At 49.0% G+C, this 27,954-nt stretch overlaps 1 protein-coding gene and 1 pseudogene across 2 annotated transcripts in view; both read right to left on the bottom strand.

Moving 5' to 3' along the window:
• Positions 1-14,350: 14,350 nt before the first annotated feature.
• SAMD10 (sterile alpha motif domain containing 10) overlaps positions 14,351-27,954 on the bottom strand; it is a 54,381-nt gene continuing 40,777 nt past the window's right edge. The window contains exons 3-6 of one of the 2 annotated variants that reach the window (XR_008331254.1): positions 22,401-22,569; positions 16,933-17,073; positions 14,718-14,816; positions 14,467-14,563 (exon numbers count right to left, since the gene is read on the bottom strand). Coding sequence is in view for 1 of the 2 variants with exons in the window: in XM_053394563.1 (XP_053250538.1) it covers positions 14,454-14,563; positions 16,933-17,073; positions 22,401-22,569 (420 nt within the window). In the remaining variant the exon portion in view is untranslated. Of the gene's footprint in view, positions 14,564-14,717; positions 14,817-16,932; positions 17,074-22,400; positions 22,570-27,954 lie in introns of both variants that reach the window. The other variant, XM_053394563.1, reaches the window with a different exon arrangement.
• Positions 22,577-24,588, bottom strand: LOC128415083 (60S ribosomal protein L35a-like; annotated as a pseudogene).

Genomic DNA, 27,954 nt, shown 5'->3' with positions numbered 1-27,954 from the left:
GGCTTAGGGTTGCTGGGTCAAAACACTGCAGTGATAGAAGCCATAACAGGCAACGTTTGCCTGCTATTCAACCCATGAAGGCACAGAAGCTCCATTAGAACTTATAGACTTAGCTTCATAGCTGTCAACTTACAGATTTGAAAATAAGGGGCCAGCAGCCTTGAAAATAAGGGACCAGCAGCCAAAATAAGGGACCTGCAGCCTCACCTGTTCCAGGCACTCCAGTCTTCCTGTCCTCCTGCAGTCTGGTCAAACTCATGCTGGTAGCTTCGAGAACACTGTCCAACCAACTTTGTAACCAGAGGTTCAACTGAATAGAATCTGAATCACATGCACCACAAGGCCTATGCAGCCTCAACTTAAGATGGCTCCCCGGCCTGGCTTTGCACTGCAAAGTTTGCAGCAGCACGTGCAACAAAATGGTGTCCAGCATTCAAAAACCTCCTCAGCTTGCATTAACTAGCCACCCACCCACAGCCTCCCCCCCTCCCATGAGATCTCCTTTCCTTTTCCCCGCACCATGTGCCCCCGCTCCAGACAGACCTTTTCGCCGGCAAGGGTGAGTGGGGCGCCGATGACGTATCCATCCGATTCTGATCCGAGCACTCAGCACACGTATGTTCAACTTCTGAGCCCCTCTGAGCCAAAGGCAGAAAGCCCAGCCAGCAGCCAAACGAAGCCTCAAGTGTAACGGTGCCCCTGAAGGACCAGGTGCGCAGCCTGGGGGTCAATTTGGACTCACAGCTGTCCATGGAGGTGCAGGTCAATTCTGTGTCCAGGGCAGCTGTCTACCAGCTCCACCTGGTACACAGGCTGAGACCCTACCTGCCCACAGACTGTCTCACCAGAGTGATGCATGCTCTAGTTATCTCCCGCTTGGACTACTGCAATGCGCTCTACGTGGGGCTACCTTTGAAGGAAACAACAATTAATCCAGAATGCGGCAGCTAGACTGGTGACTGGGAGTGGCCACGAGACCATATAACACCGGTCTTGAAAGACCTACACTGGCTCCCAGTATGTTTCCGAGCACAATTCAAAACGTTGGTGTTCACCTTTAAAGCCCTAAACGGCCTCGGTCCAGTATACCTGAAGGAGCGTCTCCACCCCCATCATTCTACCCAGACACTGAGATTCAGCACTGAGGGCCTTCTGGCGGTTCCCTCACTGCGAGAGGCAAAGCTACAGGGAACCAGGCAGAGGGCCTTCTCAGTAGTGGCGCCCGCCCTGTGGAATGCCCCCCCATCAGATGTCAAAGAGATAAACAACTACCTAACATTTAGAAGACATCTCAAGGCAGCCCTGTTTAGGGAAGTTTTTAATGTGAGACATTTATTTTTAATCTTTCTTGGAAGCCGTCCAGAGTGGCTGGGGAACAAATAATAAATTATTATTATTATTATTATTATTATTATTATTATTATTATTATTATTATTATTTAGGACTGATGTCTGGTTTAGTGCTTGCTCCTGCTTCTACCTTGCTTCCTCTTTTCTTCATGTTTCTCTGCCTGCCACCCCTTTAATTCTCCGTGATCCTTTCAATCAACCCATCACCAAATTTGCTCCCCATTCTTTAGCCTTAGGAAGACCCCTTAGTGCTGCCGCCATGCCCCACAGTCACAAATAAAAACAGGGAGAAGCTGAGAACTCAATTCTCCAAGGATCGCTGCCCCTCTCTTCTCTACCCGTCCCCCGCCGTTATTAAAGATTGCTAAAGGCTGTCATTCATGATTCAGTCCCCTATCTTTCACCGATTTAAAGGTCAAAAATAATGCTTTGTTTTGTTTTAACAGAAGATACACTAGACAAGCAAAAAGAAATTCCTATGACATTATCACAGCGGTTCAATATATACCGCAGCAGGTACAGGGTGTGAATTGAAAAGCTGCACGTTGAATTATGCCGTGGTGTAGATGCACAGAGCCTACGAGATGCACCACTCAAAGGGCCCAATGCATATGTGATACAATCATAGAATTATAGCGCTGGAAGGGACGACGACCTCAAGGGTCATCTAGTCCAACCCCCTGGGAAGGCAACTGAGACCTGAACGATGAAACGCACCTAGAAACTTGCACTGAAGATTTAAACAAGACATCACCAAAAGGCAAACTTTGATTTATCCCAAGAACTTGTGAACTTTTAATCCCAGCCAAACTGACACCTTTTCTTTCCCTCTCAGATATTGGACCGGGAACATTTTTATTATTATTATAATATATTTTATTATTTTTTTAACATACCATTTTCAACAGTGATTAAACATACTTTTACATCTTGTTCATTTTTTTGACTTCCATCAGTCCTGTCTGAAAATTTTCCAATCTAATCTCTTAGTATGCATTTCTTATTTTCCCTATTACATTTCAAACTCATAACCAATATCTCTATCTTTTTCTACTTTGTAACACTTTGTATATTTCTCCTTACAAAACTTCTGGTAGTCCTACTAGCGTAATTTGTTGATTACAGTTGCTCTTCAAATAAATCATATACTTCTTCCAATCTTCTGTAAATCTCTGGTCCCGCAGGTTTCGAATCCTTCCTGTCATTTTGTCCAGTTCTGCATAGTCCATTAATTTCATCTTCCATTCTTCTTCCATTTATTATTATTATTATTATTATTATTATTATTATTATTATTATTATTATTATTACTTTGAAACTGGAATGTTTGTGAAGGTTCCATGCACCACACCAGTTCTCCCAGTGGTTGTTGGAGCCTTTGCTGCCACAAGTGCAATAAAATGAATTATGTCCTTAGTGTGTAGAAACCATGTCAGCTAGAAATATGGGTGCTCCTGAGTCACACTCGCATGCACCCTGAAGCTCATAGGCTGGGGGAGATAGAGAACAGTCTCCCAGGCTCTCTCTACCCCCCAGTCAAAACCAAAGGTCCTAAACAGCTATCCATTCTCCATTTGCTGCATATATCCTCCATGGCCTCTCCCTATGGCTGGCTGCTGCTATCTTCTCCCATAAAACATTCTACTGCATTAGGAGCCCATTGTTTCTGTGACGCACCAAAAGAACACTTTTAGGACTGTGGGTTGCGCTTGAGTTACTCCCTGGGGAGGCGCAAACATTTGTCTCATGCGTCCTGCGCCATGCAATTCTATTATGGTAAGGGAAGCAATTGCACACTCTCCCTGCTGACTGCATCCTGGCCACTGAGGACGAACGATGGGCAGTTCCATAAAATGCAAGTCCCTCCCACCAACGAGACTCTTGCCACTTTTATCTCTCCAGAGAGCGTGAGGGGGCAGTCCGAGTGGCCAAACTGGGTGTTGCAGAGGTGACACGTCCACCAGTCTCCTGATCTCCTTGTTTAAAAATAAATACAGTCAAACCTCGGTTGTCAAACGTAATCCATTCCAGAAGCCCATTCAGCTTCCGAAATGTTCAACAACCGAGGCACGGCTTCTGATTGGCTGCAAGTGCTTCCTGCACTCAAGCGGAAGCCGAATGTTGGATGTTCAGCTTCCTAAAAATGTTAAAAAACTGGAACATTTACTTCTGGGTTTACGGAGTCCGGGAGCCAAAACGTTCCAAAACGGAGCCGTTTGGGAACCGAGTGTGACGTTAACATATGAGAGTGCTGGAGGTGAAATAGTTAAACAGGTTACCCAATCAGGACCCAGGGGGTGGAGTCAGAGGGACTATAAAACCAGCTCTGGGAGGGGCAAAGGGAGGAGTTCGGTTGGAGTTCGTTGGGAGTTGGGTGGTTGGTGGGAGTGGGAGTGGGAGTGAATTGGGATAGAGTCTATGGGCAGGTTGAGTTAGTGTAGCAAAATAAGCTAAGTCAGGAACATTTAGGGGCTAGGAAGACAAGTAAATATCTGAGAGGTGGTTTAGTGAGTGAGAGCAGGTAGCGGAAGTTATAGGTCTGGATAGGCACCCCATGATTGTAATTGACCGATACCGTTTATGAAACCACCCGCTTGTTAAGCTGCAATAAATAAACAGAAGTTTATGTTCCAATTTAAGAAGAGTGACTAGTGGGGTGCCACAGGGTTCTGTCTTGGGCCCGGTCTTATTCAACATCTTTATCAACGACTTGGATGATGGACTCAAGGGCATCCTGATCAAATTTGCAGATGACACCAAACTGGGAGGGGTGGCTAACACCCCAGAGGATAGGATCACACTTCAAAACGACCTTGACAGATTGGAGAACTGGGCCAAAACAAACAAGATGAATTTTAACAGGGAAAAATGTAAAGTATTGCACTTGGGGGGGAAAAAATGAGAGGCACAAATACAAGATGGGTGACACCTGACTTGAGAGCAGTACATGTGAAAAGGATCTAGGAGACTTGGTTGACCACAAACTTGACATGAGCCAACAGTGTGACGCGGCAGCTAAAACAGCCAATGCAATTCTGGGCTGCATCAATAGGAGTATAGCATCTAGATCAAGGGAAGTAATAGTGCCACTGTATTCTGCTCTGGTCAGACCTCCCCTGGAGTACTGTGTCCAGTTCTGGGCGCCACAGTTCAAGAAGGACACTGACAAACTGGAACGTGTCCAGAGGAGGGCAACCAAAATGGTCAAAGGCCTGGAAACGATGCCTTATGAGGAACAGCTAAGGGAGCTGGGCATGTTTAGCCTGGAGAAGAGGAGGTTAAGGGGTGATATGATAGCCATGTTCAAATATATAAAAGGATGTCACATAGAGGAGGGAGAAAGGTTGTTTTCTGCTGCTCCAGAGAAGCGGACACGGTGCAATGGATCCAAACTACAAGAAAGAAGATTCCACCTAAACATTAGGAAGAACTTCCTGACAGTAAGAGCTGTTTGACAGTGGAATTTGCTGCCAAGGAGTGTGGTGGAGTCTCCTTCTTTGGAGGTCTTTAAGCAGAGGCTTGACAACCATATGTCAGGAGTGCTCTGATGGTGTTTCCTGCTTGGCAGGGGGTTGGACTCGATGGCCCTTGTGGTCTCTTCCAACTCTATGATTCTATGATTCTATAACCCTGACTGGACTCAGTATTGTACCAGGTAGGGCCTGGGTGGTGGCAGCGGGAAATAAAGTGGTGGCACAGGAATCAATAGACGGTGAAACCGAGGTTTGACCGTAAATGAAAAGCGGTCAAGGGTGGAAGGTAAGATTGCCATATTCCCAAAAGTGAATATCTGGACAAAGTTTCTGAGCTTTTTTTGGGGGTGTTGACATTTCCATTCCACCTTAAGGAACAGGCATGAGATTGTTGCACGTCACATGTCTGTTTACATTCCAGCACAGTATGCTGGGATCAAAGTTTTTGAACTTTCTTGAGGGAACATCTCGTTTTTGGGCCACATCTCATTTCTCAGCATTTCTTTAAAGAATTAAGCCACTTGCCATATTCAATTCAATAAAAAATCTGCCGAGATGCCATTTTGCAAAACCCGGACATATAGCAGCAGCCCTAGAGGAGGGCTTCCTATATGAGCAGAGGGAGATCAAGTAGGAAGAGCTCATGACTGTCCTTCCCCAGCTGCTTTTCCACCAATGGACCAGTTGGGGGGGGCACCTGTCTTGGTGGAAAAACAGTTGTCAGAAGGAGCTGCTTTTGAGCAGAAAGTTGGCTGGAGGGAAAGGGTCAAGCACTCCCCACTGACCCCATTTCTGTGGGTAAACAGGCTGGGCAAGTTTTTACATTTCCCCCCAAAACATGCACATCCGAGAGTTGGTAGTGGGAGAAACGAAATGTGTGAATATATTCTGGGGAGGGGAACCTCTCTCCTTTGAGGAATTATACCTGAGAGGCAGAGAATATGCTGAGTAGATCCCTTGAACCATCTGCATGAGCTTCTGGTCTGTTTCCAGGCCCAACTCAAAGTGGCAGGTTTCACTTTTAAATGGCTTTGTGGCCAGGCTACCTTTTTCAGCTCTCACCTGCTTACTTACCTGTCTCCAAGCATTTTCAGATCATTGATCAGGTGCGCTCATGAAGGTTTTTCCAGTTGCTGGCTTTGTGCTGTGGTTTGTTTTGTTCTGTTTTATCTCTAGAGCGGTTAACAATTGTTCTTAAGGCTTTTGTGTGTGCATCAACTGCCCAGAAGACACTGTTAATTGGGAACTACCGTATTTTTCGCTCTATAAGATGCAGCAGACCATAAAACGCACCTAGTTTTTGGAGGAGGAAAACAAGAAAAAAAATATTCTGAATCCCAGAAGCCAGAACAGCAAGAGGGATCGCTGAACAGCTATCCTTCTTGCTGTTCTGGCTTTTGGGATAGCTGCGCGAAGCCTCTTCAGGGCAGCGGCTAGTGATGTAACTAAAATAAGGAAGCTTTTGGCACCAGCTATCTGCTTCAGGGGGCAAGGGAAAGATGACATCACACCAGTGGGTCCTGGTATCTACCTGCGGCTGTCAGGTGCCACACCTGACTTCACCAGCAAAGACTTCAACCCAGCCTTCAAGGGCAGCCCTGCAGAAACCACATTGCAGTAGTCAAGACCTGAGGTTGCAATGGCGTGAGTACCAGGCAGGAAGAAATAATTAACCAACCAACTGAGGCCTCTTTTTCTTCTTTTAATTTTAAAGAACAGTTTTTTTTAATTTTGATATTTGTGTCGAGTACAAAAACCAACCAAATAAAACAAAAAAGCTGTTGTTCTATTCACCTTCGTCCCCTGATTTCCTCCCCCCCCCCGCCCCCAGAAACAAACAAACGAAAAGTAGACACAGATTCTTCCCCTTCCTTCCCCCAGCATGGCATTGGAAATATACACAAAATCACATACAGTAGAGAAAGGTCAACTCAGTGGCTTGATCTGCGCTACAAACCTATGTTGGCTCATTTCATTAAGTGCCATGGAGTCTCTTAAATAAAACAAAACCAAAAAACCCCGGGAGTTGAAGTTTGGCAAGGCTCAGTAGCATACAGGAGGAGAGTGAGTGGAGGTGCTCGCCCGACCCCCACTGCTGCATAGGGGGAAAGGTGAGCAGGAGAGGCGATACTGGCAAGGTGCAAATGCGCCGGCAGACATACCGGCTTAGCTCTGCCGGTGAGTGTGCACCATGCTGCCCTTGCTGCCACTTTCCCCCCTCCAAAAAAACTCTCCACTGCAGCACAAAGCAGCCATGCGGATGACCAAAAGTCAGGTCTAGGGTGCTAAGCGATTCCCAGCCCCCACTTATAACCCCCAGGGTTTCCCGATGATTAAACCAGTTTACGTATGCAGTGCAGATGAGCCCAGGGGTACCTCACTGGAATCAAATTCTCTGAGACACAATAAATACATTCAAGAAAAACAAACACACACACACCACCCACTTTATTGCATGATGTCCTGCGCTTGGGATCAATGTGAATAATAAAAATGTGGGCAGACTGCAGGGGGACGCGTGCGGTTTCACAAATCTTTGAGACCTGCTCGGTGATGTTTCGTTGAGTCAGTAACCCACCCCAAGGTTTCAGGGGTGCAAATGCCCGGAAAAAATGTCTCCTTGGCGTAAGGCAAATCCACCCGGTGGAGTAATTAATGATTGCTATCTGTCTGGGGGGCCCAGGCCCCCAGAGACAGGAGGGATGCAGCCAGCTGCCAGGTACCCGCTGTGTGCACAACTGCAACCCAGATGAGCCCTTTGAAAAGGCTGAGGCTTGCAACAAAATATTTCAGGGTAGAGTGCTTGCTCAGCCAGCCATGCCCTTTATCAGGCTACTCCATTCCATCCTGTCCTGCTTAGGGTGGTTTTGGGTGCACTCCCCCCCCTTACAGTACCCCCCTACCTGATGCTTGGGTTTTTCTTGTAGTTCTGCAAACTCGGGGGCTTCTATCAACCCACCTGGTAGCTCCTTCTTGCATAGGAAGCCTGTTGGGCTACAGAAAGACTGGAACTAGGAAAGTGGGTTTGCTATTAAGAGTATGTGGCATGGGTGGCGCTGTGGGTTAAACCACAGAGCCTAGGACTTGCCGATCAGAAGGCCGGCAGCTCAAATACCTGCGACGGGCGAGCTCCCGTTGCTTGGTCCCAGCTCCTGCCAACCTAGCAGTTCGAAAGCACGTCAAAGTGCAAGTAGATAAATAGGTACCGCTCCGGCGGGAAGGTAAACGGCGTTTCTGTGCGCTGCTCTGGTTCGCCAGAAGCGGCTCAGTCATGCTGGCCACATGACCCGGAAGCTGTATGCTGGCTCCCTCGGGCAATAAAGCGAGATGAGCACCACAACCACAGAGTCGTCCACGACTGGACCTAATGGTCAGGGGTCCCTTTACCTTTACCTTTATGTGGCAAAAGGGAACTGGATGATATCTGAAAACTTGGCAGGAGGCCTGTTGGCTGGAGAATCTACAACAAAGGCTGTTTCTGTAACACTTCAGGTGGAAGACAGAGCAAGCTTGGTTTCTGCTGCTCCAGAGGGCCAGATCTAAACCAATCAATTCATGCATGGTAGGGGGTTGGACTAGATGAACCTCAGGGATCCCTTCCAACTCTATGATTGAAGTGTAGCTTTGAAACCCAACCCAGGTGGCAGCTCTGCCCAGGTTGGGGGCTGGATCTGGCCGATGGCCAAATAATTGTTACCTCCACCACTTCTCCTGGGCCATGTTTGGCAGGCGAGTGGAGCCAGCCACCTGCCAATCACCTGAAGTCACAAGTGACCCACCCACAGGGGTCTTCAGAAGCCCCTTCATAAGCACGGGGCAACAGAGAGCATTGAAAGGAGCTACTCCACAGGCAGCAAACAGGAGCCCCTTTCAAAGCACCATCTTGCCTAGCAGTTAGGGCTTGAGAGGCATCTCCAATCAGCTGATTGGGGGGCCGGCCAAGCTCCATTTGGCTAAGCCACGTTTTTACCTGCCCCACACCTGGCGTTCTATATGGTTAGACCCCCCTGGCCTCGAGGTTCCCAGCCCTGGAGCTCAGCTGAGCAATGCCAACAGCAGAAGCTCAGTTTGCAACAGTTCAGGTGACCACGGGCTGGAGTGCTTGCCTAGACCATCTCCAATGGACGCCATTCACTCCTATGGAAAAAAAGTAACAGCGCTGCACTTGAGAGGACGACATTAGAATGCGATCCCCCGAATGATCCTTGCGTTACAAATGCCATCCCGTGGCCAAGTCGTCGCCAAGCTGGCAGCGCCTTCCAGATACCTGGGACTACAACTCCCAACATGGGAGTTGTAGTTTAAGACATCTGGAGGACAGCAGGTTGCCGAAGACGATGCGTGTCACAGCGACAGGCATTTTGCTCTTAGGAAAACACCGGAAAAACAGCCACACTTTATCCTCTCTTCTCAATTTCCTGTGGCTTAACAGTGTTCTCATTTCTAACAGCACGGGCAACTGACAATTGTATCTCCTTCTGGTTCTTCTCCGCTCATCACTCCAGGGTCTCCGGTCAGTGGTAGATCACATGCTTTGCACCTAAGTAAGTCCAGACTCAAGCCCAGGAGTCTCCAGGTTAAAAGAACCTGGAGTAGCTACCGGCCTGTGGAAGCCAGCATAGTAGAATGGTGACATGTGTCACCTGGGTGACCTTGGGCCAGTTGTTGCCTCTCATCCTGACCTACCTCGCAGGGTTCTTGTGTGGATGCAACAGGAAAGGGCAGAACCACAAACACAACCTCAAGCTCCTTTGAGAAGGACACAAATGTACAAATAAAGCTTCTGAGTGGGCTAGGTGCTCAATACGCCTTAATTTTCTTGAGGGGCCGTGTCTGCCAGGCTGGGGATGCAAAATGAGGCAGGATGGCTGAGCTTATGGGCTGCGTTTGCCCTGGTGGAGAACAGCTCCCAGGGAGCAAAGAAGAAGAGGAGGAGGAGGAGGAGGAGGAGGAGAAGGAGGAGTTTGGATTTGATATCCCGCTTTATCACTACCCGAAGGAGTCTCAAAGCGGCTAACATTCTCCTTTCCCTTCCTTCCCCACAACAAACACTCTGTGAGCTGAGTGGGGGTGAGAGACTTCACAGAAGTGTAACTAGTCCAAGGTCACCCAGCAGCTGCATGTGGAGGAGTGGGGAAGTGAACCCGCTTCCTCAGATTACGAGTCCACAGCTCTTAACCACTGCACCATACTAGCAGCCCTAAACCAGACAGATTACGGATTATGGACCTGACTCTTGAGAGTCTTAATCTCAAGGTTGTGGGTTCGAGCCCCACATTGGGCAAAAGATTCCTGCCTTGCAGGGGGGGGGGCTGGACTAGATGAACTCTGGTGATTCCTTCCAATTCTATGGTTCTAAGTCAAAGGCAGGCCCTGATGCAAATGGGCTACATTGGTCATTGGACAATATTTTTAATACATTTAGTGGTATAAGAAATAAATGAGCGGCCGAATCAGAGTTCTGACTTGCCCAGAGCAAAGGGCCTTCCTCTCGCAATGCAAAACCGAGGAGCTTTTATATCTGGTGTAACAGGAATTTGGAGCTTCGAGGACAATGCCGTTGCCCCCAATCTAATTTCTGCAGAACGGGTCTGAGCAGCCGGGCTGAAGGGCAAAGATGGCCAGGTTCTTCCCAGAGGCTCCGTCTGACTGCCACGGCAGAGCTGCCCATTTAGAGGGCGAGGAGAGACGGCTTAGGGAAATTACTTTGGACATTTGATAAGGGACCTTATTGCCCAGCCTGTCGCGGGGATGAGCTCGCCTCGGGGAGGACTGCCGGGGAGCTAATCAAAAGCTTTGTTTCACAGCTGGGTGGCCAGGAAGAGCTGGGCAGGAGGTGGGTGACGGAAGCCAGTAAAAACACCCTTTGCAGGCAGTGGCTCGTACAACCGAACTTATTGGTGGCTTTGGAAGCACTCCTAGGCAGAGAAAAGGTAGACCAGGGGCAGACTTTGGTCTTTCAAATTTCAACGATGCATGGCCAAAATTCGCCTCTCGCCTTCCATTCTGCTCATAGTTTCGGCACCCACTGGGCTCAGTGCCCAGCGCGGTGGAACTATTTTTCCTGCCCTAAATCCGCCTCCGTGAGGTCCCAAAGGAGATGGGAACCTGTGGCCCTCCAGAGGTCACCAGACTCCAACTCCCATCAGCCCCAGACCACATGGCCAATGGCACCGGCTATGACGTCATCGGAGGCTGGTCCATTAAGCCAAGCCGTCTTGCTGCCTTCTGCGCTACTAGTCCCTGCGATCGCATGGCACGGTCCCAAATTTCTAACGCCAATAATAATTCATTGTCGAGGGAGCAATAACATGCGCTGGGTTTTAATGGGCTGACTTATGACCTTGGCAGTAGGGCGTACCCTGCAGATAACGGCACCGCTATTAATTTTAATAGACTGTGCACAGGAGGAGAATTGAAGGATTGGGGGCACCCTCAGAAGCAGAGGAATCTGCCAAGGGCAGCGCAATGATTGCAAAAGCATTGCCTCTTGATGTAAGCTAAATCGATTTTCAGGAGTGCTCTGGGTGCACTCTGAGCTGTGCGTTTTATCTGGGGCAGGGGAGAGAGTCTTTAGAAATCATGGTCTGCTGCACTGGAGGCAAGCGAAGGACAGGAGAGCGTTCAGGTGGGTCTGTGCAGGGAGCAAGGAGAGTAACTCAGCCCAGTTACCGAAATGGACCCAAAGGTCATGGACCCAAATCTATACGGCTACAGATTTCCCCCCCATGGGAAAAACTCTCACCTCAACCACCAAGGTGAATCTACCTAGTTTCCCAAAAATGGGTCAGCTGCCCGTCAGGGGAGGGGGGGTGTTTAGTAAGACCTTGAAGACAGCGTCTCCACCAGGGATGCTGCAGAGCTGCCAGAGTGGATGATGTTGACATGGGTTGTTGAGATTCCTGCATTGCAAGGGGTCAGACTAGATGACACCTGATAGTCCCTTCCGACTCTACAATTCTATGATGGCCAACGGCCTGGCTCCGTATAAAGCATCTTCTCCGGTTCAGAAGTTTGGGGCTTTCTTCCGGCCCTTTCTAACAACCTGCCAAGTTGGGCGAAGGGTGGGCTGGCGGAACAGGTGTGGTTTCTGAAAGGAGAAGCATTAGAAGTGGCCCTCGCTATTTAGCTTGAGGAAGGCCTTCAAGTATCCAGCGGTGACCTGATCTCTAGGGTTTTCACAGTGAGTTTCGGCGCTCGAGTGCAGCAGTGTTGGAGGACACGCATGGCGAATCAAGTGATGCTTGGGCAGCACTTTCTAATCACAAGTGTTTTGGTGCAGACCTTTTTTTTAATGTTGAGAGGGCACAGAGGCTGTGCACGGAAGGACAGAAGGTGCTAAAGTTTGTAGTTAGGGCAAAATACCTTTGAGGTGTATGCTAGTACAGTCATGCCTCTTGTTACGTTCAGTTCAGGTCAGTTACGTCTTTTCAGGTTGCGTCCTGTGGCGACCTGGAAGTATCGAAAAGGGTTACTTCTGGGTTTCGCCGCTCGCGCATGCGCAGACACACAAAAATGATGTTATGCGCATGTGCAGAAGTGGCAAATTGTGACCTGCGCATGTGCAGACGCACAGACGTGGGTTGTATTCCTCTCAGGTTGCGAACGGGGATTCGGAACGGATCCTGTTCGCAAACAGAGGTACCACTGTACGAGATGGAACCAGAGCCAAAGGTATTTGGCCCGTCCTTCCTTCCTTCCTTCCTTCCTTCCTTCCTTCCTTCCTTCCTTCCTTCCTTTCTTTCTTTCTTTCTTTCTTCCTCTCTCTCTTTCTTTCTCTCTTTCTTTTTCTCTCTCTCTTTCTTTCTCTCTCCCCTCATCTCCTTTTCTCTTCTTCTCCCTTTGTGACACCCCTTCTCTCCCTCCCTCCTTCCCTCTCTCTCTCTCTCTGGGACACTTCCATCTCTGTCATTCCCATCCAACAGTCTGCTAGGAGAAGGGCCAACGACTCTTTGTCCTTTTTCAGAGGACGTGCCCTCCTTCTCCAGGCCCCCCCCTGCTTGCAGGAAATAAGAGACAGGGCCACAGTTCCCCCCAGCTGTTGAAAGGAGGACTGTGGCACTGCTTGCGAACCACCACTCAGCACATGCCAAGCTTCATTATTAGATGTGGGTGGGTTGGGGGGTGGGGAAGAGGGAATGTCAAAAGCCTCTTTCACAAGTCATTATTAAACAGCTCAGGACCGCAATACCTCAAGGACTCCCTCTCCCCATTTGAACCGACCCAGACCCTGCGATCATCATCGGAGGCCCTTCTTCACGTGCCTCCTCCACAAGAGGTCTGGAGCGTGGCAACATGAAAACGGGGACTTTTGTGTGGTGGCTCCCTGTTTGTGGAACACTCTCTCCAGGGAGTCTCTGACTGATTAACATTCTCTAGCCTTTTAACTGGGGGGTTGGGGTTGGGGGTTGCTGGTTTATTTTATTTTTTTGCTTCATTATGCATTTTGTGTTCTCATTTTATATTTTTATGCTGTGAACCGCTCTGCAATCTTTTGGATGAAGGGCGATGTACAAATTTAATAAATTAATATTGATAATGATAATAACATTTACTACCTTTCAGGAATTCTGTGTGTTTGCTCACTCTCGTTGATGTTGTTTTGTTTGGCTTTCCTTTGTGGTTGTTTTTTGTTTTTTTTTTACAGAAAACCTTGTTAAAATACATAAAGCTTCACTGGGCGACTCTTAATTTAAATTCCTGTTCCAGAAATGTGGGTTGTTGTTAGGAAGTGGCCTTATAGCAGGTCCAAGAATTTGTCTGCAAAGTTGAGTATTGGGCAGTGTTTCTGTCCAGGGTTTCGGCCAGTAGGTCCCTCCCAACAACTGCTCCCAAATCTTTGGAACCAAAGACCCCAGGAACTGAACTTGAGACCATTTGCATGCTAAAGAGGTGCTTTACCACTGAGCTACAGTCCCTCCAAAATTTCCAAGATGACCAGTGACAGACAGGCTGCTTCTGTGGCCAGTGTCTGGCAGTATGTAGAGTCATTGGCTGCCATCACTCTCAATCGAGCCTTGGCTTCTCAACACAACCTCCTTCCCCAAATATATCACAGCCTCAGCAAGGAGGGGACAGTCTGAATGTTGGACAAAGAATCCACTGCAATTAGCAGCAGGAATTGCGCTAAAAGTGTATTATTTTTAAAAAGTCAAGTTTGGGCATTTGTGCATTCAGGTTAAAAATCTGACCAAAGTTTGGCATTAACACACCCATACACAGAGGCCACCCCCATTGTTTTTACTCTTATATGCAGTAGTAATAATAAACAGTGCTTACGTAGCTTGTTAAGGAGTGTTCAAAACGATGGGCAGCTGGTTGTTATCCTCCAAACACCCCTGTAAGGTAGACCAGAATTTTTATCCTCATATTGCAGATGGTGGTGTGTGTGGGGGGGTGGGGGTCAGAGGCTGGTGAGCTTGTGGCAAAGGCAAGGGTTCAACCTGGGAATCCTGAATTTGGAGAATGGCCTCTGAACCACTCCAGCCCACACACCCTGATTGCTACGGAGAGCCTCTGAACGAGATCCAAGACGCCCGTACAATGAAACGAGTGAAGCATTTGCAAAATCCTCGGATTCAGAAGTCTTCCGTGTCCTTCTGGGGAGAAAGTCTGTCCTCGCTGGTTTCATCAAGGAAACAATTTCGCGCTGTGATCGGATCCCACGAGGCTGAGTTTGACAAGTCCTAGTGGCGGTGGTTTGGCGTGGCATGAGTTCTGAGCCAGAGAGCAGCTGGTCTCTGCATGGAACCAATGAGGAATCAAAGAGAAGAGTGAGGGGTGGGTGTCGGGGTGGGTGGGGAGAGCGAGCGCACCAAATACCGCCCCCCCTGGAGCCAGTCTGGGATCGGGTCCCTTCCTAATTTCCCAAGCATGCAATCGAGGTGTCCAGACCTGTGGTCCACACAAGCCATCCGCATCCCAGAAGCGATGCAACTTCACAGTGTCGTGCCGGGACAAGCCGGAGGGGTTAGGAGATGTTCCCAAAAGAGGCTGGAAGAAGGAGGGTTGGGAGCGAAGGAAAGAAACAGAAAAAAGGGAGTAAGTACCAAAGCTGTCAAGGGAGATTGGAGGCGGAGGACACGGGGGGAAATCGTGGCGATGGGTGAATTGGGGAAGGGGATGCCTCAAGCAAGACTGGGGGACAGCACTCCTGGGCCCACCTGGAAGTTGGAAATGAGGTCAAGGGGGAGAGGGTGAAGACACTTGGAAGGTTCTCAGAACGGTTTCCAGCAGACAGATCTTGGAGGCCTCTGGTCCAGTCTTGCTTCGGGAGACAGACAACTGGGTGAACGCAACGGGGGGGGGGGAGGGAGCCCAGCTGCAGGGCCCCATCCATGAAGCAGGAACAAGGCCAGGCTGACCCTGCTCCCCTCCTCTGAAGCAAGGCTGAGGGCAAGCATAAGGAGACAACATGTGGAGGGAAGGAGCAAAGGCGTGGGGATGCTGAACCGCAGAAGAAAGAGGAAGAGAAAAGGAATGGAGGAGATTGGTGAAATGGGGGGAGAGAAGAAGTAGGAATGGAGGAAGCAGAGAGGGCGACTAGGAGGAGGCAGCGAGATGGGAAGGAAGGGGAAAGGTGGGGAGCAAAGGATGGAATGAGAATCGAGGGAAGAGATGGGGGGTGAAAGAGAGAAAGATGGCTGGCTGGCGACTTTTCCCGCTGGGCAGCATCACCCTTCCTTGCGGGACCCCCCCTCTCAGGTGGGTTGCAGTTTATGGAGGGGTCGGTGCATGCAAAATTTGTTCAGACTCTTATCTGATGTCATCCTCATCAAATTCCCACCCCCTATTACCGTATTTTTCACTCCATAAGACGCACCTGACCATAAGACGCACCTGGTTTTTAGAGGAGGAAAGGGGGAAAGCCCCAGTTTTTTGAGGATCATCTCACAGTTGTGCAGCTTCTTTTGCAAAGGGGAAAAGCCTCGGTTTTTTAAGGATCAGCTCAAAGTTGTTGAGCTTACTTTGCAGAGGTAAAAAAATCCTGTTTTTATGGGGTTCAACTCACAGTTCTGCAGCTTCTTTGGGAAAGGAAAGGGAGCCATTTCTACAGTTTCCTGACAGATAATCTAATCAGCCAGTCCCATGTTGCTGGGGAAACAAACAGCCTCCGTCTGCAGAACATTCAACAATGGAGGCCTGGGCAAGGGTCCGGGGCTGGAAAGGGAGCCAGCGACCAACCACACATTTGCTCCATAAGACGCACAGACATTTCCCCTTACTTTTTAGGAGGAAAAAAGTGTGTCTTGTGGAGCGAAAAATACGGTAGCTTCCAACTTAAAACGGATTTTCTATTTCCGCAGAAAATCCAATAAGTAAAAGTCAAAAGACGTTACAGCACCTTTGGAAATGGCAAATGGGAAGGTGCAGGGAGGGGGAACTATGGGAAAGGGTTTTTTTTTTAAATATATAATACTGCGACATGTGGATCTTGCAATAAGACTGCAGGAATAAGCAGCACCCAAGTCCACAACAAACTGCTGTGCATTGAAGCAACCACAACATCCTGTTTAAACGCTCTTTAAAAGGATGGCTGAGATGCAAATGTCACTTCCGGGCAAGATTCACCCTGATCTGTTGGCACAGAAGCTTGCCGGGAGGTTGGATGAAGTCAGCATTCATCCTGATTTGTTGGTAGGGAGGTTAAACGATGTTGTGCCTGGCAGTTGTTCATTACCCCACATTTCCCCAGTGCAATTTGCCGGCAGGTTCCCTTATTGCAAAAAGTCCAGTTTGGGGGGCAAAGAGGCTTGTTGTGCAAGAGGCCCAGCTCAGCTTTAACTGTGCAACGTGGATTTGCTAGTGCGGAACTGAATCCCACCCAAAACCAGCAACAGTCTGAAAGTGCCCCGAATCTCAAAGCTTCACCCCACAAGTCCCAGGCTTTGCAGGTGGAGAAGTAGAATCCATATCTCTTTCTGCTTCCTTTTATCAGAATCTGCCCTCCCCTCCCTTGTCCTTTACCAGTGGCAAGACAGACAGACCCGGGAGGAACAAGAAGTAACCCCCAGAGGTTATTCGTCTTTAGGCTGACCAATGCAGCAGGCCACTCAAATGCAGGGAATCAGGAGTGATTTGGGGACATCCCGCCCCCCAGCCACCGTACCTTGACTGAGGAGCTGTAGGTTGCGGACTTCCTCGCGCACCTGCAGTTGCAGCACCTGTTGGAGGACTTCCTGCCGCTGAGACTCGTGGATTATCCCCATGCGCTGCAACTTCTCCGCATTCAGCCGCAGCAACGCCCGACCTACCGGGAAGAAAGCAGAACCGTGAGGAGGAGGAGGGAGAAAGGGCCAGATAAGAGCTCTGCAGGGCGAGTGGGTGGGTGTTCTTCACCAGGCTTCTGTGCAGAGGGGTTTTATTTTTTGGGAGTAGGGAGCAATCCAGCCCAGCTCCCCCTTGTAGCCTGAAGTGGTGACAGCCCAGGCATAGACAGACCGTTCCACATATGGTGCATTGAATCTTTCAACTTCCAAAAATGGGGGGCGCTAAAATGTTGTAACATGACCTGGGAACTCAATAGGTATTTTGGTTAATTCAATATTGTTTAGCTTTGCTCGGTAAGTAAAATATGTGCAACGTGGCACGGAAATCATTAAAAATCATTGCCAAGTACCTGCAGCCATATTCTGTATTTTATAAAGCATTACCTGCTGTTTTCATAAGGTAAAATTGAAACGCTTTTGGTTTTCCAAAGGCAGTTTCTGCACTTCTCCATCTCACCAATCACTAAAATGATGGCAGATTTGAATTCTTCACCCCCCCAAAATGTATTTTTAAGACCCCTCACTAAAGAAATTTGCAAAATGTAAGCTTCGCCCCTTCAAATGACATGCCCTATTGCTCCCAGAGCAGAGACATCACCTTGTCGACAAAGGTCTGTATAAGCTATGGTTTTCCCAGTAGTGATGTATGGAAGTGAGAGCTGGACCATCAAGAAGGCTGATCGCCGAAGAATTGATGCTTTTGAATTATGGTGCTGGAAGAGACTCTTGAGAGTCCCATGGACTGCAAGAAGATCAAACCTCTCCATTCTTAACGAAATCAGCCCTGAGTGCTCACTGGAAGGACAGATCCTGAAGCTGAGGCTCCAAGACTTTGGCCACCTCATGAGAAGAGAAGACTCCCTGGAAAAGACCCTGATGTTGGGAAAGATGGAGGGCACAAGGAGAAGGGGACAGCAGAGGATGAGATGGTTGGACAGTGTTCTCGAAGCTACCAGCATGAGTTTGACCAAACTGCGGGAGGCAGTGGAAGACAGGAGTGCCTGGCGTGCTCTGGTCCATGGGGTCATGAAGAGTCGGACACGACTAAATGACTAAACAACAACAACAACATTGTTCCCAGACTCAACCCAGAATTTTGTGGTGGTTTTTCTACAGCATAAAACAGGTCAAACTGGATGATAGGCAATTCATGTATCTGGCATTTCAGATGGCAGCTTGTCAGATACATGTGTGTGCCTATGTGTACCTGAGGGCTTTTAAGCCTTTCCTCCCCACCCTGTGGCCGTTTCAGAAATCCTTGCCCTCCAGAGTTCTTGCCTGGCGCATGAGGGAGACTGCTGTGACAGAGGCTTCACGGACTCAGCGTTCATTTTGGGCTACAGCGGGGGGGGGGGCGCAAAGGACTCAACTACCCCTCCCCATGCCCCACAGTCCTGATCCCAATTCCTCCCCCCACCAACTCACTGATTGCTATTTAACAACAAGGAACAAAACCCCAAACCCTCAAACTGTGACCAGGGGGGTGTAGTGGTTCACGTGCTGGACCAGGACCTGGGTTCAAATCCCCGCTAAGCCGCAAAGTGCACCAGGTGACGTTGGGCCAGCCGCTGTCACTCTAGCCCACCTCACAGGGCTGTTGTGGAGATAAAACGGGGAGGCGGAGGGTCGCCTTGCGCAACTCGGAGGAAAGGTGCGACGTAAGTGTAATGAATAAAATGAAGCCTGTCGTAAAATGATGCTGTGCTGACCCAACCCTACAAATCATGCAGCTTGGAAGGTATTTCTTTCCTGCAACGGGGTTTCTCTGTGTTTCTCCAATCTACCTCCTGCATCAAAACACATTTTATTTCAAAGGCTCCTCTGTGAGCACTGGAGGAATGTTGGAACAGATTGGTGCATCCTCCCTAGAACGCAAGAGTTTCCCATCAGCCCCCTCTCCTGCCATCCAGGCTTTGTGAGCAGAGGGATGTTATAACTCGCTTGGCCCACCTCTCCTGCGGGTACAATTGCTAATGCTTCCTTTATTTCCAACGCAGGGGCTTGAGCGAGCCGTTCCATTAGTGTTTCACCAAACCCTCCAAGGCACGCGAGGCTGAGGGAGCAGCCTTTGTGACTCCCAGGGAGAAAACACCACAACTTCGCTCCCTTTCTCTTCTCTTTCTTCCTCTCTGCCTCCCAAATCAGGACACAGATACGTTACCCTCTTCTAAGCAAAGGTTGGGGTGAGGGGAAACACAGGCAGTTTGATCTGTCTGCCTTTCTTTGGTTCCAAACAAACACACACCCCAGACAGTGTCTGCGCAGTAATTATTGGCTCGGGCTACTTTCTCTCTTGCTTGTAAAATATTAATCCAGCAACTTCGCTTGCTTGTCTGCTTCATGTTCTTCTGCAAAGATCCTTTTGTTCTCCAGATAAAGCCGCCCTGGATCTACTATTTTCTGTCAGCCTGGAAAACCCAGAAAGGATGTCACGCTGAAAGGCTGCCGCAAGTACCTACATAAGAAGCAATTAATGCTGCCTGGCAGAACCGGCCCAAAACCTTTTGCCGCCTGAGGCAAAGGACAACAAGATGGCTCCCCTACTCCACTTCCATGTTCAGAAGGTGACTGGACCGAGAGCTGACTCAAACTTCCATGCTGGCAACAGGACAGTAGCATCCCTCAGCACACCTGAGGGCTGCTGGCTGGGGCAGGGCACTCCTGCCTCTGCCCACCAACAGAAGGGAACAGTCAATGAAGCAGTGCTGCTGCCACCCCTCAGCTTCTGCCGCCAAAAGCGGTTGCCTCCCTCTGCCCAATGGCTGCGCCGGCTCTGTTGCTCACCTGTACGTATGTGACAAAAGGAACAATCCTCTAGGCAAGGGCGTGAAGATGCTAAGTTCTGGACAAAGAATCCAATAACCTTTAGACCGTGCCAGAGCCAGAGAAAATATGCACACCCCCCCGCCGTCCTGAGCTTCCCATTGGCTGAACCCCGACTCATCCATCCACTGTTTGCCAAAGCATGCCAGATTGTAATACGACCACTCTCCTAAAAACTTAGCACCACAGCATTATATTATATTTTCTGAGAATCCTCCAGAAAAACAGTCTCTCAAAGGACCTGTTGATGGCATTTTACCATTGTACTGTGGAGAGTGTATAAACTTATGGTCTCTGTGTGTGGTTTGGGAGCTGCATGGTCAGGGGAAAAACAATGCTGTCCAGGGTTGTAAAGACTGCGGAGAGAAGAATTGGGTGCACTCTTCCCACCTTGGATCAAATCTATGCTTCCAGGTGCCACAAGAAAGCTGCAGAGATAGCGCAGGATAGTGCGCACCCCGGAAATGATCTCTTTCAGCTTCTGCCTTCTGGAAGAAGGTATAAAGACTAGGACTAGCCGCCTGAGAAACAGTTTCTACCCAAATGCACTTTTGGTTTTAAACGCATTGTAAGAAGAAGAAGAGAAGAAGAGTTTGGATTTGATATCCCGCTTTATCACTACCCAAAGGAGTCTCAAAGCGGCTAACAATCTCCTTTCCCTTCCTCCCCCACAACAAACACTCTGTGAGGTGAGACTTCAAAGTAGTGTGACTAGTCCAAGGTCTCCCAGCAGCTGCATGTGGAGGAGAAGGGAACTGAACCCGGTTCACCAGATTACGAGTCCACCACTCTTAACCACTATACCACACTGGCTCTTGTAAGGAGTCTGTATAGGAGTATATTGTATTTAAAAATGGGATATCAGAGTTTTTAGGGGGCTAACCAGGTTGGGATGGCTGGGATAGCAGGCTTGTTGGTTTTTGAATGTCTTCTGTAGATTTTTCAATTTTGTTGTTCTGTATGGGACAATGACAATAAAGATTATCGTATCGTATTATCTAGAAGCACGCCTGTTCCCAGTTGCTTAAAGCACCCCTCAATACTTCTTATTTTTCTGCTAGGTGACACCCGTGGGATCCAAGTTGGCGTACTTCAACAGGACTCCCACGGCTTGTGGACAACCCTTCCCGGTCTCCATGCCGGCTAGTCGATAGGAGCCAATGCCTAAGGCGAATACCTTTCAATTCCTGTAATCAATAAAGATGTGGCCTTTTTATGCCCATTAACCTTAAATAATGTGTCCGGTGTCTTCATTTCACTTGGGCAGCCCCTCACTCTTCTTCGAACACCCTCCCTTGTGGAGTGTTCCCTTAGCCTCCTCTCTTCTCCCCTCTCCTTGAGAGTCCTCCCAGCAGCTGCCACCCTGGTCCCTGACCTGCCCTGCCTGCCCCAAAGAGGTGGCTTCTCACAGTGCCCCACAGAGGTCTGGGAAGCACCCCCTGGCCAGCCCCAGAGGCACCATTTGCCTGGGGAGCTAGCAGCCAGGGCTGCTGCAACAAACAGCTGTGCAAGGCTTTGGGAGGCAGAGGTGCAAGAGGGCATCAGAGGAGGCAGGGAAGGAAAGCGGGACAGAGGCCAGTGTTGCCCGCGGCACCCCCGGCCACCATTCAAGGCACTCCGAGGTCCCATGGCACACTCGTTGAAAACCACTGTGTGTGTAGTTCCTCGCGAGCCTAGCTAAAATCTGCAGTTTGCAGATTGAAAGACGTACACTGGCTCCCAGTATGTTTCTGAGCACAATTCAAAGTGTTGGTGTTGACCTTTAAAGCCCTAAACGGCCTCAGCCCAGTTTACCTGAAGGAGCGTCTCCACCCCCATCGTTCTGCCCAGACACTGAGATCCAGCACCGAGGGCCTTCTGGCGGTTCCCTCCGTGCAAGAAGCAAAGCTACAGGGAACCAGGCAGAGGGCCTTCTCGGTAGTGGCACCCACCCTGTGAAACGCCCTCCCACCAGATGTCAAAGAGATAAAACAACCACCTGACATTTAGAAGACATCTGAAGGCAGCCCTGTTTAGGGAAGTTTTTAATGTGTGACATTTTAATATATTTTTGATCTTTGTTGCAAGCCGCCCAGAGTGGCTGGGGAAGCCCAGCCAGATGGGCGGGGTACAAATAATAAGTTATTATTATATTATTATTATTTGCAACTTTGCCGTGATATTTCGTCTTGCTTTATTCCAGGCTTCCTCAACCTCGGCCCTCCAGATGTTTTGAGACTACAGTTCCCATCATCCCTGACCACTGGTCCTGCTAGCTAGGGTTCATGGGAGTTGTAGGCCAAAAACGTCTGGAGGGCTGAGGTTGAGGAAGGCTGCTTTATTCCAAACTTCCCCTCCTTGTCAACGAATGGTTGCTACAATCTCGTGCCTCAGCAATTTTCTGCAGTTGTTATCCTGACAACGAAGCCCAAGCGCCATGTGCTACAGAGCACCCCTTTCTTCCAGGGAGACTCCTCTTTTGGGGAACCCAGGGAGGCTCAATTACCTGTGATGGCGTGATGGGAAAAGGCCTCCACGTAGATGAGATAATTGTGCGGGCAGTGCTTTTTGAGCCACTTGCACACATCCTGCTGCGTCCAAAGCACCACCGGCTTGGTCAGGCTCCCGAGCGTCGGGCTGGTGTGGTAGATGCCATAGTGATCGTAGGTCCGGACCTGGTGGGGTTGAGGAAGAGGGGAAAGAGACGAGAAGCATTAGCGAGTCTCCTGAAGGCTGTCACAAGTCAGTGGTGCCTGGGATCCTCAGCATCCCAAACAGGATCTTCTAAGCAGCCACACAAATTATGGTTCCTGGCAGCGGCCAGGAAAACTGCAGCAGGGTTAATATTATGAGTTTGGGGGCTGGTCAGTCTGGATGAAACCCCATGCCCCTCCCCAGACCTGCAATCCTGTATCTGTGAGGTAGAATATGTAAAGTTAAAGCCTGGACGGTTAAGGTGACTATGGGGTGCGGCGCTCATCTCGCTTTCAGGCCGAGGGAGCCAGCGTTTGTCCTCAGACAGCTTTCTAGGTCATGTGGCCGCCAGAATGACTAAACCGCTTTTGGAGCAATGGGACACCCTGACGGAAGCCAGAGAGCACAAAAGCACTGTTTACCTTCCTGCCACAGTGGTACCTATTTATCTACTCGCACTGGTGTGCTTTCAGACTGCTAGGTTGGCAGGAGCAGGGACCGAGCATCAGGAGCTCACCCATTGCAGGAATTCAAACTGCCGACCTTCCGATCGGCAAGCCCAAGAGGCTCAGTGGTTTACACAGGTAGAATGTGTAAGAGGAAGCTTGCCAATCCAGTTGTAATTTCATTTTCACTCTAAATTTCGACTCTAGGTGGATGCAGCGTCACTCGGATCCTGTGTCCAATGGCTTCGGCAGGGAAGTTGGAGCAGAACTTTGCTTGTACCATGTTGCTGCTTCTCCCAGATTACTCCGGTTCTGTTGGGTTTGTCACCAGGAGTTACAGTCTTTTGTTTATGCTTTGTACGCATAGGCTCATTTCTTGCCCCAACAGAATTCTGTCTCAGTACAGGAATAAACCCCCTCTGTTTTGAGGAGAGCTGTGTGCTCCTTCTGGTTTCAAGGACCTCGCTTGTATCCAGCAAAAATGGCCTTGGACCACAGCCCGCCAGTCAGGGCGTCGTCTTGAAGTCCTGTTCCCTCAGCAACACTGGCCCAAGATGGCGGCAATAAAGCCAATGGAGTCCCTTTGTGGCTTTGGCTGGCCTTGCCTGGTACTATTTATTTACTGAATTTATTTATTGAAGTTGTAGTTCGCAACTTAAAAATGCAAGAAAAACCCCACAAAATACAAGATAAAAACAAGAATGAACTATTATTATGGTTGGTGACACAAAAATACGGAAGTTCCCCTACCACTCTTCAACTACTACAGTGGAACTTCGGTTTTCGAGCGTCTCAGAAGCTGAACGATTCGGAACCTGAATGCCAAGAACCCAGAAGTGAACGCTTCAGTTTTCGAACGTGCCTCACAAGTCGAACGGCTTCCGAGATGTGTTTCTCCATTTTCTCAATGGAATTTGCCGACTGTCCATCACGCCTTGGTTGTCAAACTTTTCGGAAGTCGAACAGTCTCCCGGAACAAATTACGTTCGACAACCGAGGTTCCACTGTACAGTGGTACCTCTGGTTGTGAATGGGATCCGTTCTGGAGCCCTGTTCGCATCATGAGCAGAACGCAACCCGCGTCTGTGCGTCTGCGGGTCGCGATTCACCGCTCCTGCGCATGCGTGTGATGTCATTTTGAGCGTCTGCGCATGCGTGAGCGGCGAAACCCAGAAGTAACCCGTCCTGTTACTTCCGGGCTGCCGCAGGACGCAACCTGAAAAGACGTAACCTGAACCGAACGTAACAAGAGGTATGACTGTACTTGTATTTACCGTATTTTTCGCTCTATAACACGCACCCGACCATAACACGCACGTAGTTTTTAGAGGAGGAAAATCCTTAGGCATGCCACCCGTAGGCATTCCCTCCATAACACGCACAGACATTTCCCCTTACTTTTTAGGAGGAAAAAAGTGAGTGTTATGGTGCAAAAAATACGGTAATTGCTTTAAGAAGATTCAGGCCATAGGCGTATTTGGCCCCCAAGCGGCCAGCTGCCGACCACTGGGGGCGCTGACCTGCCCTCTTGCCGCCAAACCCTGAGCCCGCCATTTCAGAGCCGCCGTTCCCTTTCCACAATCCCACACGGCAGCCCTCTGTCCTTTTCTGAACACTTCCCCTCCCTGGCATTTCACTATTATGCAACTGGTACCACCTCGCTGCTCGAGCTGGGCTGTCACTTGGCATCTTCTTCCACCTCAGAGCAAAGTGTCTGTGGCATCGCTGGGTAAAACCATCCCAGGCGTCTGCGGCTCGGCTACTTAAGAATCCATTTACGGGAAATGCTCAAGGCTGCAATGCGCTAGCCGTCTCCCCACCCTCTCCGGTACCAGTTTCCACTTTTCTCCTCCGGGTTTTTATTTTGTCACGGGCTCTGTTCGTCATGGAAATGGGGTTCTTCACCTTAGATAAATATATATTTCATTGTCTCCTCCTTGGTCCTAGGATATCAAAACACCGCCTGCAACAAGAGGGTGTAGTAGCAGGGATTAAGAAAATGATGTGGGCAGCAGGAAATGCGCGTTTCACAGAAGAGAAAAGGGCCGTGTTCAGGCCCTACTCCAAAAATGGGCAAAACACCTACAGCTCCCATCCAAGAAATTCAAATACTATTTAGCTAAATATGTTAAGATAATTTAAATAGAATTACTTGCGAGTATCAGGGCGCTGTGGGTTAAACCACAGATCCTAGGGCTTGCCGATCAGAAGGCTGGCGGTTCGAATCCCCGCGATGGGATGAGCTCTCATTGTTTGGTCCCAGCTCCTGCCAACCTAGCAGTTCAAAAGCACGTCAAAGTGCAAGTAGATAAATAGGTACCACTCCGGCGGGAAGGTAAACAGCATATCTGTGCACTGCTCTGGTTCGCCAGAAGCGGCTTAGTCATGCTGGCCACATGACCCGGAAGCTGTACGCCAGCTCCCTCAGCCAATAAAGCGAGATGAGCGCCGCAACCCCAGAGTCGGTCACAACTGGATCTAATGGTCAGGGGTCCCTTTACCTTTACCTACTTGCGAGTATCAGATAGACCTAGTATTTAAATATGTGATGTTTTAGAATACTATGTTGTTAAAATGAAAAGAAAGAAAGATGTTAATCAACCAAGCAAATTCTACGTAAAAATAGTTTTGGAAAACTGCTACAATGATTTAGATGGAAACTCAGTCAGGGGGACCCGAGGAAGTCACCCAACAATGTTAACAAAAGTGGAATTATTACAGTTAGGATAATGTTTGTTTGTTTTTTAACGTTTTCTTTTCATGTTTGTGGATTTATGTGTCATAAATTTGGAAAACGAATAAAAAAAACCTGGGGTGGGGGATCACCTACAGCTCCCCAAACAAACGGATGCAAAATCAGGATTCTCCCCCACCAAAAAATAAATAAAAAATCAGGGAATCCTCTCCCAAGGAAAAAACCAACACTACCACCCTTCATTTTCTTTTTTTTTAAACTAGGAAGAGTAGGAGCCCTTGGAGGAGGTCATGGAAGGGGAAGACAGAAAATTGCCTGATATTGAGTCAGATTCATTAGTCTATTTAGCTCAGTATTGCCAACACGGAGAGCAGTGGCTTTCCAAGGCGTCAGAAAACAGACATTCCCAGTCCTACCTGGAGTGAACCTGGGGCTTTCTTTATGCAAGGCAGATGCCCTACTGGTGAAGACAGCATGTTAGAGACCTCAGGTATACAGCAAGGCATGGAGCGGCACCCCAATATTGCTGTCTTAGAAATGGCCCATTGTCCAGTGTGTGGCTCAGTCGTCTTGTTGAGATGCTCGCTGGATAGGGACCTATTTGCAATTCGGTCACTCACGGCCTGTGTGGGAGGGATACAGGGCTGCAGAGAATGGGGGTGGAAGGGTCGTTCTGGGGTTTTAGTCATCTATTCAACGTGGTCATGTATCCTGCCTTTTAGGGTACAATCCCCCCACAAGGCGGCTTACAAGGGAACCCATAAATACCGTGCATCAAGACCAAAAAAATGTACAAAACAGACCGGTAAGATAGAAAGAGAAAGAGCAATCCTTTCTCTTTTGCTCTGTGGACAGCAGTTGTGGCAGTCCCACCACCATTCACAAGAGGGGGTACAGTGTAGAGGGGGAGGTTTGTGCTAAGATGGGGAGAGGGGTTGCCACCCACTGAGAGAAGGGGATGTGATTGTCGGGAGCTCAGCCTACACTCAAGTAGGACCCTGGCAGAGACACATGCCCAACTGGCATGTTCCCTCCCTCCTGGTCAATCGTTCGGGAGCTTCAAAAGCTTTCTTCAGCCCGAACATCACAGCGACCGATGCCAACCAACACCGGCACACTTAGGGATCCGCAGAGTCTTCCCAGCTTGCGTAACAGACCTCAGCAACTCAGCATTTTGGCTAATCTACTTTATTTACATATAAACACACACGGAGCACTGCAACCTGGCTCCCTCTCTCGCTCTAACATCAGACAGCAAAGAGAAAAAGAACAATAGTCCCACTTCACGGAACACAGTAACCCAAACTTCCTGTCTCCATCACTTCCCACTCTGTGGAGTCAAAACATATACCGTCATGTGAAAGACAACAACCCCATGACTGCCATCATGGAGCAGGAATACAGTGATAGGGGACACTGACAGAAGAGATTTAGGTGGGGCATCCATTTCCAGGCAATTTGACCGTGCAACGGACTCCCTTGGGAAGTTGTGGACTCTCATTCCTTGGAAGTTTTTAAGCAGAGTTTGGGTGGCCATCTGTCATGGATGCTTGCGTTGAGATTCCTGCATTGGAGGAGGTTGGACTAGATGAACCTAGGGGCCCCTTAGAATGTTATGATTTCACATGTTAGCCATCCAGTTACTTGGGCTTAGTGGGGTGGTCACATGAAGCACAGGAAGAGCAAGGTGTGGTGTAGTGGTTAAGAGCGGTAGTCACGTAATCTGGGTAACCGGGTTCGCGTCTCCGCTCCTCCACATGCAGCTGCTGGGTGACCTTGGGCCAGTCACACTTCTTTGAAGTCTCTCAGCCCCACTCACCTCACAGAGTGTTTGTTGTGGGGGAGGAAGGGAAAGGAGATTGTTAGCCGCTTTGAGACTCCTGAAGGGGAGTGAAAGGCGGGATATCAAATCCAAACTCCTCTTCTTCTTCTTCTTCTTCTTCTTCTTCTTCTTCTTCTTCTTGACTTTATACATACTTGAAAACTGCCACCCAGGCAAATAAGCGGTATATAAATTAATAAATTAATAGTTAAAGCTATGGTTTTCCCAGTAGTGATGTATGGAAGTGAGAGCTGGACCATAAAGAAGACTGATCGCCGGATAATTGATGCTTTTGAATTATGGTGCTGGAGGAGACTCTTGAGAGTCCCATGGACTGCAAGAAGATCAAACCTCTCCATTCTGAAGGAAATCAGCCCTGAGTGCTCACTGGAAGGACAGATCG

Source organism: Podarcis raffonei, chromosome 6, assembly GCF_027172205.1.
Source record: "Podarcis raffonei isolate rPodRaf1 chromosome 6, rPodRaf1.pri, whole genome shotgun sequence".
Taxonomy (NCBI): Eukaryota; Metazoa; Chordata; class Lepidosauria; order Squamata; family Lacertidae; genus Podarcis; species Podarcis raffonei.
The sequence above is the reverse complement of the archived record's forward strand: the minus strand, read 5'-3'. Positions and strand labels throughout refer to the sequence as shown.